Consider the following 13020-nt stretch of genomic DNA (forward strand, 5'->3'; position numbering starts at 1 on the left):
TTAAATCATCAATATTTAGGGTAGTTTTTTACCCAACGAAAAATTTTGATTCGCATTGACATCTATCCATGATCGTAGTTTTTAATGAAGGTAGACACGTAGAAAACTTATTTTCTACTAAATACAGTAAAATAAAAATTTTGAACCAAGAACTTCCTATTACAGTCTATTTATTAAGCATTATTTAATGCATTACTTATCTGACCACTGAAGACATATTTTATCATAATCTTAATTTATATATTACGATTTATGATATAGTTTGTCAAAGGACTGTCTCATTTCAAAGATAGACAGAGATAATCATACTATCTTTGTCTTACACTAGTACTAGCACCCAAAAAAAACGATGAGTATAGTTTTTTTGGTTCTTGCCAATTTGGTTTGACCAACTATAGTATTAAAATTCTACCAATTTGCAATTTTTTTACATGGCAAGGATATAATAGAGATGTGGTAAAGGACTACACAAATATCGGTTTTTGGAAATCAAAAATTGATTTTTTCACCTAGCAACATTTATAGAATTTGACATTTATTTGTCTGACGTGTATCTTTTGCGGTAAATATTACCGTGTATTTACTGTATTTGTATTTGATTAATAAGAGGCGTAATACTCCCATTCAAGTAAGTATTTATATCAATTTACACTTGGACATTTGATTCCCTCATTAAAATGTATGCAAATCGCCTGTATCTATAGTATTTCCTTGCAGACCATAACCTGTAGATACCCCTTTACAATTTCCATGTTTGCTGCCTTTTTACATGTCTTTACATCTTAATTCCAGATAAACCGCCACCATGATCACCGATATCCAACTGGCCGTGTTCTCGAACATTCTGGGAGTCTCAATTTTCTTATTGGTCATCCTGTACCACTACATCAATGCTAACAGTTCCAAATAGGTAAGGCAATAATATGACTTATTATGTATTATGATGTATGGACCATTAAGTGAATTAAACGATTTTTTTTTATATAAATAAATTAATATTTTGTGAAATTTCCATTATGGCATTAAATTTTATGATAACCTAATGCACACTGCATCAGACTGTGCACGCAATCATATTAAATGTATGAAACCGATATGCGTCATGACACAACACAACACGACACGACAGACAAATGTGAACCGAGCTTAAGTCTCACTATCACATCCTCAAAGTTCTGAAGGCCCAGCTATAGGGACAAGGCACACTGCGTCCGATTCGCACGTTGATACGCTCCGATGTGCGAACGGGATGTCGCTATAATACGCGCATAGCATTGTCTTGCTCAAACTTCAAACATGCGAATCAGATACAGTGTGCCATGCCCATAGTACTACTATGGTTCACAATTTGAACAGGTTATTTCTGAGTTTATAAAAAGTACCTTGCCTAAAAAATACTTTGTTAATTTTGGACCGTAGGGAGCTTTGGGAGAATGGCGCCCAGTTCAGGGGTACTTAACCCTTTGACTATTAATTGTATAGACAGCTTTAGATGCTTTGGCAAGTCAGTCAGTATGAAAATTTGATGACCGGTCTGGCCTAGTGGGTAGTGACCCTGCCTGTGAAGCCGATGGTCCTGGGTTCGAATCCCGGTAAGGGCATTTATTTGTGTTATGAGCACAGATATTTGTTCCTGAGTCATGGGTATTTTCTATGTATTTATATTTGTCTGAAGTACCTAAAAGATACAACGCCATTGAGGTCAGTAGCAAAACTCATTTATTTCCAAACTACCTTCAGCTGTCATTACATTTCAATCCTGCAAGTACCCATCTAAATACATAACATACCTTTCCACCATAATCAACAAGTCTAAATCAACATAGTGATCATTATAAAATCGTTACACAATTAATAGTCATTAGGAATTCCTATGATGTCGGGCCATAACTCTGGCGGTGGTATTTCAATAGGAGGATCTTCTTCAGTTGAAGACTGAGACCCAAATTCAAGCGGTTGTTGGTCACAAGTAGGAGCTTCAATCGGCTGTCTCAGTGCTCGAGCTATAATTTGATCAGCATGGCGACGATGCAGCTAACCATCTTCCGTTCTTACCACATAAGTACTGAGTCCCTCTATAGTCTCAACCTCGCCTTTTGCCCACTTAGTTCCTGGCGTGTACATTCGCACGAGCACAGGTTGATGCAAACGGAAGGCGCGCGCACACGGCCGCTGTGCTGCCTGTTCCAGCTGTTGTTCGGCACGGCTCGGCGTGCTCTCTGGGTGTAAACTAGATATGGCTGTTCTATATTTTCGTCCGTTAAGCATTTCCGCCGGTGTTTTATTGGTAGAGCTGTTAGGGACGGTCCGCAAAGCGTATAAAGCTTTGGCCAGTTTTTCACTCCAAGGCATGTTTGTAGCTGCCATTTTCTTCAAATTATTTTTAAATGTCTGTACAGCCCGTTCTATTTGCCCATTCGAAGCTGGGTGGTAGGGCGGAGTAAATATGTGTCTGATATGGTTCCTCCTCAAAAATACATTGAAGTCTTCAGACGTAAATGTCCTGCCGTTGTCAGACACCAAAACGTCCGGCAAGCCTTGTGAGGCGAAAATGCGTCTTAAAATTGTAATTATGGAATCCGAGCTCATAGATGGAACAATTTCTGCCTCTATCCACTTGCTGTAAGAATCGATTAATAGCAAGAAGGTTTTTCCCTGGAAGGGACCAGCAAAATCGATATGGACTCGACTCCAAGGTTTGTCAGGCATTACCCATATTTGCGGATCTTTAGGTGGGTTGTTCCTCACAGACTGGCAGTCCTCGCACTCAGCCACCACCTTCTCGATTTCCTTATCCATGCCGGCCCACCAAAGGTACCCTCTAGCGTATGCTTTTGTCTGTACAATCCCAGCATGTGGAGCATGTAGCAACTTAAGTACCTTTTGGTGAAGCGAAGTTGGTATGATAACTCTGTTACACCACAATAAACAATCTTTATTATGTGAAAGAGCATCTCTGCGGATCCAATATGGTTGCATTTCAGGATCTGTATTGGAGTGCGGCCACCCATGGAGTACGTTAAACAACACCTTCTGTAGCATCTGATCTTTCTTGGTTTCTTCAGCAATAGCTTTCACATCCAGGTTCCATCCCAGTGGTTGCTCTTCTAGCAAAAGTACCTCGCCCAGGCAGTCTATATTTGGGTTCACAGAAGACGTCTCCGGTTTTGTCCACCTGCTTAAAGCGTCCGCATTTCCAATCAATTTACCTGGTCGATATTGGATAGAATAACTGTATCCGTTAAGTTTTAGCGACCACCGTAACATTCTAGGCGATATTTGGTCAGGAATTGGTTTCTCCGGGTTGAACAGACCAACTAAGGGTTTATGGTCGGTGATGATGCAAAATTTCCGTCCGGCCAGAAATTGGTGATACTTAGTTAGCCCGAACATTATCGCGAGTGCTTCTTTGTCGATTTGCCCGTAGCGTCTCTCGTGTGGTTGTAATGTCCGCGACGCCATCATCACCGGACGTTCGGATCCATCTTCCATGATGTGAACCAACACGGCTCCCAACCCATAATCTGACGAGTCACAAACCAGTAACAAATCTTTATTTAGGTCATATCCAACTAATGTACAATCCGACGATAAAAGATTCTTAGCTTTATTAAACGCAGCTTGTTCCTTATCACCCCAAGTCCACGATGATTTCGCTTCCAGCAACCGGTATAATGGTTCAAGTAATGTTGCTTTGTCAGGTAAGAATTTCTCGTAGTACGTGTATAATCCCAAAAATGCTCTTAATGTCTCTTTGTTTGTGGGCGCTGGTTTACCCTGAATTTCTTCTATTTTCTCCGGAGTCGGATGTAGCCCTTCAGCATCCAGCATATGGCCCAAAAAGGTGATACTACGTGAAGCAAAGACGCATTTATTAACATTTAATCGAAAACCCAGACCTTGCAGTTTTTCCAGTACTGCGTTCAACCTCTGGTTATGCTCTTCCATATTTCTCCCTGTGACAGCTACGTCGTCTAGAAGACACGCGACTCCTTCCATGTCTGCCAGGGTGGTAGACATGAGCCTCTGGAAGATGCCAGGCGCAGCGCTCACCCCGTAAGCCAAACGATTCACCTTCATTAGTCCGATGGGTGTATTTAGTGTTAGCAGCGTCGCGGTATCATCGTCAACCTTGAGTTGGGTGTACGCCTGCTTCAAGTCCAATTTGCTAAATATGCTTCCCCCGCTAAGCTTCACGAATGCTTCTGTTGATGTAGGAAGCGGGTATGTGTCAACATCTATTGATGCGTTAACCGTAGAACGATAGTCTCCACAGATACGCAAAGATCCGTTATCTTTCTTAACAATTCTTAAGGGAGTAGCCCACTTGGAATATTTGATTGGTGTTAATACGCCATCCTTAATCATTTGACGCAGCTCATCCTCCACTTGTTGTTTTAGTGGGAATGGTACAGGGCGCGCTTTCATGAATCGTGGCGCAGTCCCAGGTCGCACATGCAGCGACACTGGTGGTCCCGTGTACACTCCCAAACCCTCCATAAACAAATCTGGATATTTATTCTTCCATTCAGCTACTTCCTCTTCTGACCAGCCCACGCCGTCCACTTGCAGCCCCAACTTCTTAAACCAGTTCCTACCGAGCAAGCTTGGTCCACGGCCGGCGACCACCAACAGTTCACACTGAGCTTCTTTGTCGCCTAAAACCACTCGTACGTGTACCAACCCTAAGACTTTTAAAGGGGCACGGCTCCACGTAACTAGTTTCACATTTGTGGTATTTAACGGGGGTGGGTTAAACCACAACTTTTTAAATGTCTCCTCAGATATTATCGATCTCGAAGCTCCAGAATCTATTTCCATTAATAATTTGGCACCATCAATATCCACATTAGCTGTAATCGGTTCACAGTAATCTTCAGCGCAGACATAGATTCCATTCATCATGTCTTCCTGGTCCGAGTTGGAGTCGCATGAACACTTGTCTTCGGTCACATGGACCTTACCTTGTTTCTTATTGCAGGCCGAAGCAATATGTCCATGTCGCTTGCAATAATAACACTGAGCCTTACTGAAAGGGCACCGTTCATTCGGTTTATGAACTCGGGCACAATGTTTGCAATTCACTGATTGTATTTTATCAATTTCCATCTGGTCACTTTCGTTATGTGGAGTTTGCTTAGATGTACTAGCACGCACTTCAGGGTACAAGTCTGGGAACGTCGCCTGGTAGTTAAGACAATATTGAACGGCCCCCGTATACGTGAGGTCCTTGGTCTTCAACAATTCGCGGCGCAGGCGCTCGTCGCGCACCCCAAGTACTAGTCTATCTCTCAACTGTCGTTTAAGATCGGCAAAGTTACATTTAGCACCGAGCAAACTTATCGCGCCGATAAACTCTTGCACGCTCTCTTGTTGTAGTTGTACGCGTTTATGAAACTTCCCCGCTTGTAAAATTTCATTTACTTCTGGCTCAAAAAACGTATCCAAAACACTGATAATGTCCTCAAATAAAGCACTAGTTGGCCTTTGCGGGACCAGAAGTGATGCAATGAGTGAATAAGTGTCCTTGCCACACTGGGACAGAAACAACGAGCGCGCCCGAGTCGGGTCCTGCGCCACGCCCGCCACGTCCAATGCACATAGTAATTGTTCCTTATAATCACACCACTTGTCAGTTTTTGGGTTAAATTGTCCAAGAAGCACCACATTAGAAAGGTTACTGTTCATTTTGCGCACAAATTACATTAATTTACTGTAGTCGCCAATAAAAGATACAACGCCATTGAGGTCAGTAGCAAAACTCATTTATTTCCAAACTACCTTCAGCTGTCATTACATTTCAATCCTGCAAGTACCCATCTAAATACATAACAGTACCCATAACACAAACCTCCTCCTCCAATCTGTGTAAGAATGTTGTATAAATTTATTTATTTAAAGATTGGGGGCTCAGCAATCCAGTATCAGAAATTGATGATAATGATGATGATTCTTCTAATAAATTTCGGTCACAGCATCTGTGTGCTATGGAGTAGACTTTTAAGTGCCCCATTTCCTATACATAATGAACCCACCTAGCGGCAAAGAATAAATAATAGTACTACTAGTGCTAGGTACAGAAGGTTCACTCTCTAACAAAACACGGCTATTACGACAGATATGAGCGCTAGGTGGCGCAACCGCGTAGCGGTGCGCGGCAGCTACTATGGCTAGACACCAAAATTGGTGTGGGCCGCATGTACTTGTAGCGACGCGACGAAATCGCGGAGTGAGCCACGCTTGCTAGCGGGTAATTAGCAGTGTTGCGTTCAGTTCATTAGAACTCTATATCAGAAACTACCCAGCATACATAATAATATATGGGGTTCCAATGGCTACCAATTGTTTTTGTTAATAAAATCTTTGTTTTTGTTACAGATGCAGGTGTTCCAACATAATTTACTAATAATGTAAGCCTCTATAATGTTAATACATAAGAATTATTTGTAAAGTAGTTTTTTAATTTCATCGACCCATTCCTAAATTTACCCTGAAAATAAAAATTAAATTTGGTTAAATATTCAAAAAAATTGTCATATTCAAAAACATCAGACACAAACTAACACCATTGATACAGTCAGCATGAGAAGAAGTAACTAAGAGGTGAAGATCTCAAAATGTTTTAAACATAAGTTTATTTTTAGGAGTGTAAGATTGTGTGCAGATCGTTTTGAGCACCTGGCCTGCATTTACGCACCGTCCCCCCGGCCGCGGGAAGGCCATTGATGGGGGGGTGTGTGGGACTCGCCGCTCCTGTCTCCTCTCATCTGGCGAGAGGGGAGGGAGAACTTGGCCCTACCCACTAAACCCACTCCGGCGTTTCACCCTCTTTGCCGTTTGCGAGAGCGCCATGGGATCGAGTACACTTCACTCCACCAAGGCGCCCCCCGGAATTTGAGCACCTGGCCTGCTTAGCCATTTCTGTTGCTCGCGTGGTCCGGGCACTTTGCCACGGCTCTTGGGAGCCTGGGGTCCGCTTGACAACTAAACCCCAGAATTGGCGTAGGCACTAGTTTTTTACAAAAGCGACTGCCATCTGACCTTCCAACCCAGAGGGAAAACTGGGCCTTATTTGGATTAGTTCGGTTTCCTCACGATGTTTTCCTTCATCAACTCGAAAAGCGACTGGTAAATATCAAATGTTATTTTATTTATTCGTACATAAGTTCCGAAAAACTCATTAGTACGTGCCGGGGTTTGAACCGGCGACCTCCAGATTGCAAGTCGCACGCTCTTACCGCTAGGCCACCAGCGCTTCATTTCAACTGTCTAGCTATCACGGTTGATGAGATACAGCCTGGTGACAGATGGACAGACAGCGGAGTCTAAGTAATAGGATCCCGTTTTACCCTTTGGGATGCCTTTGGGTACGGAAATATCAATTTTAAAGTCTAGTTTCATAAATTGTCGTTAGATGGCGTCAAATATGACTTATATTATTGAGCGAGCTCACACGTATGAAGTTGTTCAAATATTCTAACCCTCAGTAGATTGCGCCGTACGGGTCTATAAAGGGTGGCTAAAAAATTACAAGTACATTGTCGTTGCCAGGGAGGTTTTGGGATTATAAATCATGTAAAATGTTGCCAAGACGAAACCATAAGATTCGCACGGTCAAAAAGTTATCAGCACCAGTATCATGGTCGCGTTTTTGTTACTTGTCATATCATGCGTCACTTTCGCACTTACGTACTTGTTAAAGCGTGACACTGACAAATGATAGACAGCCGTCCATCTTAGCCCCACTGATCTCTTGTAGAGCCAAGCTTCTAAATCTACAACTCTACAAGCCCTAACTTCACAAACTTTACACCTTAATCAAATTATGTGGCTTGGCCGTTTCGCTACCGTCACATGGGCGTAAGGTGAAAAACTGATTTACTATTCATTATTTTTTATTATACGATAGTTCTTGTAGTACCGAAACGGCCAAGCCACAAATTTTCACTAAGAGAGAGGTGTAAGGTCTAAAGTACTTATAAGAGTCATGTAATTGAAATTTTTTATGCTTAATAAGTCCACTATTGACATCGCCCGTGCCCCCAGACCCACTATTGATATCATATTCCGAAAATGTTGTTTATCTGGTACTTATAATCGAAACCCAAAAGTTATGAAGGTTCAAAAAAACGAAGAAGCGCTTCGAGAAAAGGTAGGTAGTGCCCTTGCGGTTCGCTTTGCTCGTCTCGGCGGGGGCACTGCCGTGTCCCCAGATTGTAGAGTTGCGTTTTTGATTTAAGCATGATGGCAAGTATATGTTGCCGCCATGGACTTGGATTAAGTTAAATAACTATTATTATTATTCAGAGCCCACTGTGTCCCACTGCTGGGCAAAGGCCTCCCCCCTCTTTTTCCACTCGTCTCTGTTTAATGCTATATCCGGCCAGCCTGTCAAGAAGGAGTCCATGTTATCCCGCCATCGCCGACGAGGTCTGCCGGATCCCCGGTTAGACTCGTGGGGCTCCCACTCTGTGGTTAACTTGGCCCACAAGTCATCCGGCATTCGGCAGACATGACCAGCCCAGTCCCATTTTTAACTTGGCCGCTTTCCGAGCTACGTCTATTATTTGAGTCTTAGAGCGTAGCGTGGTGTTTCGGACTCGATCTCTTAATTTTACACCTAATATGCTGCGCTCCATAGCTCCATAAATAACTATCTTCCTAAATTTAATTTGTATTTTGTAACCTTTTGTCGATTACCTAAACGATAAACAACAAATGATTAGGTACGTTTTTACAACGAATGCAGGAATATGAGACTTCCTTGCTGTGATTTGAGAACCTTATATTTATTTTTTACTTTACGGTTTTACGATTTTTCCCTGTACTTGTAGTGTCAGATGATATAACTTGCCAAATTTCATAGTTCTAGGTCAGGAAGTTAGATTATTTTGCAGCTTGAAGCAACGGTACACTTGAGGTTTTAATTTCAACTCAATGTCTACACGCGTTCCCGATATAAAGCAACTTGACAGACAGACAGACAGACGGACAGCAAAGTGGACAGTGGTTCCGTTTTTTCCTCTTGAAGTACGGAACCCTAGAAATGGTCTTCATGGCCACAGAACCTAATCAGAATAATAGTGAATGTTTGTGATTAAGAACCAGAATTCTGTTGCCTAAAGCTGTAATGGCAGGCTGTTATTACAAGATCAAAATGTACAAGTGTCACAGTTTGTGCGAGTAGAGAATTCGTGGAATGTACTAGATCCCATACATTTCACGGGTCTTCTCATTCTGCACAGACTGGTACATACTTTGCTTACAATCAGATCTGATTGTAACCAAACTGTAAGTACAGCCATTCCTCCAGTTTAATAATGTGTATGTTTAAAAACAATATTGACCAAGTATCCTTAAAAACAGTGAAGAATTATGAAATAAACTCGTTACAATTTATAATATTTATGTTTCCTCATTATTTTACACCTTTTGCTTCCTGGATAATAACAGTGGGTTGAAATTCGGCTCGCATTGACATAGAAACCAAAGTTGTTATTTTCAATATTTTTTACATTGAAATAGGTTTTGCCCAGCATTGTTTTTTTCGAAAAAAAATGTATGCAGCAGGAACAAAAAATCAATACAATTCAAGAACCGCAAAAAATACCGTAATATTCTCGCAGATGGTTATTAGGCCAGGAAATAAATGCCCAAAAAAAGGTATAGAGGGAAATGCAAGGAACACTTTGTTTGGACTAGATAGGAGATGAACATATCAAAAGTCCCCGGCCATAACCCTGGTGCTGGGGGGGAGGGGGGTTTGAAGGTTCCATTTTTCGGTTTTTCGATTATATATCGGAAACTATGCGTCTGAGCGACTTGGCCACTTATACAAAATAAAAAGATTTAATTTGTTACAAGTTTTATTCAGTCAAGTTTTTCGATATCTTGTATAGTTTTTGAGATATCCGCTCTTCAAGGTTTATTTAGGGCTCTCATTTTTATCTTGATTATCTACATCGGTGAAGATGCTAGGCCGGGTTTGGGATCGTTTTCGTGTAAATCGGGGGTGCTGAATTCATTTATGGTATCAACATTGACACCATTCCTAAGTAACGTTGGTGGTTTTTTGTGGTTTTTTGACATTCTCACGAAAACTATAATAGATAGTTCATACTCATATAAGGTGCACTTAAGGCAACAAATAACCCGACCAAATTACGTAGGTTGTTTTTGGTAGTATTTCGGTGTATGGTGGGGCCGCCTAATTACTGTTTTTTGATGGACACTTTTCATACATAGAGATTTGGCTCCTTTATTTAGTCTCCATGGTTCATACATGTTCATACATGGTTCATACTATACTGAACTGTCACCCATTATTCTGAGTGTCACCCTGTGGAGCAATGTTACTGTAGCAAAATGTTTTTATTTTTATTACTGGCAACTTTTTCTAGGAGGCCAAAGCCCACCCAAAGCCATGCCAAAGCACCATGCGCAAATATAAGGCCCCATTCGTACGAGAGCTTAAAAAGCGTCGCGTTAAAACCCGACGTTGGCGCTTTTTTACCGTTTCTAATATTTGTGGTCATATGAACGCTTAAAAATCCAAAATCACTTGTGACTCGTACTCCCTGCCTTGTGGACGTGTAGTAATAAAAACACGCTCCATTTTTAGGGTTCCGTACCCAAAGGGTAAAAACGGGACCCTATTACTTAGACGCCGCTGTCCGTCTGTCCGTCCGTCTGTCTGTCTGTCACCAGGCTGTATCTCATGAACCGTGTTGCCGCTATAACTGTCGCGACGCTCTCATAATGAACACTATAGACAAGCAAATATACAAGACTACCATAATAGTCCAGAACGCCGCGACAATAGGAATAAATGGTATTGTATGTGAGGGTTGATAGGAGTGGTTAGCCCTACCTCACAGTCCAGTTGTAGTCTTTATAATCTGCTTCGCTCATCTGCCTTATGCACCATCTGTGGTTAAAAGGGTTTATATGAAATGACGCATCACTAAGTGTCTACCACTAAGTATGAGAGTTTAAACCTCTATCTTTTATGTCTATATGTTTCTAAGGATGATGGCATCTTCCATCAATCATAAATAAGTGTCAAATGATATCTATTAGTTACTATAACATATATGAGAACCATCTTACCCGGCCGGATGTAGGTTATATCGGCTACCAATGTAGCCGCCCTTCGCAAAGGGTGTACTCAGTACATGCATAATACGTGCTGATAAAGGAATACCAAGCGACCGTAGTCATCTCTGCACTCCTGCACAGGATAAAGGAGAACCTAGCAGCCAAGGCCACAGAACTCCTAGAGCCGGCCACCACTGTGGTCACTCTTACATATTGATAAAGGAGACGCCAGCAGCCGAAGCCACCTCTCTCCTACATAATCTATAAATTACCTAGTCCGCCTTACCTAAGATGGGCTCCAAAGAACTTCCACGACCTTCATCGTGAACTCATAGGTACAAACTTACTGGATCCACGGATTGCCGCGTGGCAACCAGTAAGATGGCCTTTAAATTATAAATCAAGATAATTGTACAATAGTATAAGACAATAGGTACAAAGCAGTAAACACTTAGCTTTCAGGTAAACCAGCCCATGTGGTCACCGACTCTGCGCGTCGCCTTTCTTGGCTTCTTGATAATAACACTTGATAACACTTATTATATCAGATCAAACTGTATTATATCTATCTTCTTCTTCTTCTAATGAGAGAATGGCCGTTATTACCCAAATATGCAAACTTTTGTCTCATCGAAATGTTAGACCATAGACAATATCTTATTTAAACTTCGCGACACTGTCGAACCGATTCGACTTGACTCGATCGGATCGACTGTCGCGACAATAACAACAAATACTAAAAACAGAATAATATAAATAATTAAATGGGGCTTCCATACAACAAACGTGATTTTTTTGCTGTTTTTTTCCGTAATGGTACGGAACCCTTCGTGCGCGCGTCCGACTCGCACTTGGCCGGTTTTTATGTACTATATTTGCGTATTCCGGTAAAGATTTAACATAGAGTTAATGGTCGAGACTAGACTTCTAGAATTAACAATTCGGGATCGAGCTCCCACATAGTTATTTATTACGAATTCGGCACAGCCATGATGATTGACACCAAAGATTGACACTTGACAGCTAACTGACAGCAGCGCCGGCGCTTTTTTAACGCTTGTGAGAACAGTTACACGGAGTTCCGTATGCTCAATTCAATTAACGGTCAATGCTCAACGCCGAAAATAGAACAGTGCTCGATAAAAAAGCGCCGCGCTTAAAAACCGCTCAAAAAACCGCCCTCGTGTAAACACATACATGGTTATCTATTTGTGTCATTCAAACGCTTTTTTAACGCGCGTTGCAAAAGCTCTCGTGAGAAAGGGGCCTAACTCACAGCAGCGCTGGCGCTTTTTTAACGCTTGTGAGAACAGATACACGGAGTTCCGTACGCTCATTTCAATTAACAGTCAACGCTCAACGCCGAAAATCGAACAGTGCTCGATAAAAAACCGCTCTCGTGTGAACACATACATGGTTATCCATTTGTGTCATTCAAACGCTTTTTTAACGCGCGTTGAAAAAAGCTCTTGTGAGAATGGGGGTCCCCTAGGCCCCTGGGGCCTAGGGGTTACATCTTTCCAAGGGAGTGAACAGGCCTTGATGTGGAGCCACTACCACTAGACTTTTAGAAAAATTAAATAAATAAAATAACTAAACAGGTAGTACGGTACAGGTAAACACCATGTTTTATTGTACCATGTTTAGCATAGACATATTAAATGGAAATCTGTGAGAGTGAGAGATGTTTGTGAGGAATTCCGTCGCGTGTGCACCCAGCCGGGGGTGGATGGATGGACATATTTTAAGAAGAGATTATTTTAATCAATTTTGGGCTATTGTACGCTTACTCTTCAAGATAGGTAATTGGAGTGTTCAAAAGGAAAGCCAACATGTACGTATATCAAAATTTTATGAGTGCGAAAGAGGCATACTACAAAGGAAAATAATTATTATGTGTGGCCACTTTTAAGCTCATAGCGG

General features: G+C 41.7%; 1 protein-coding gene across 1 annotated transcript; it reads right to left on the reverse strand.

The window, feature by feature from the left end:
- Nucleotides 1-2034: 2034 nt before the first annotated feature.
- Nucleotides 2035-5688, reverse strand: LOC134755067 (uncharacterized protein K02A2.6-like). Its single transcript, XM_063691547.1, has one exon. It carries the CDS (start codon nucleotides 5686-5688, stop codon nucleotides 2035-2037), a length of 3654 nt encoding a protein of 1217 aa, XP_063547617.1.
- Between the last annotated feature and the right edge of the window lie 7332 nt (nucleotides 5689-13020).

Source organism: Cydia strobilella, chromosome Z, assembly GCF_947568885.1.
Source record: "Cydia strobilella chromosome Z, ilCydStro3.1, whole genome shotgun sequence".
In the NCBI taxonomy this organism is placed as follows: domain Eukaryota; kingdom Metazoa; phylum Arthropoda; class Insecta; order Lepidoptera; family Tortricidae; genus Cydia; species Cydia strobilella.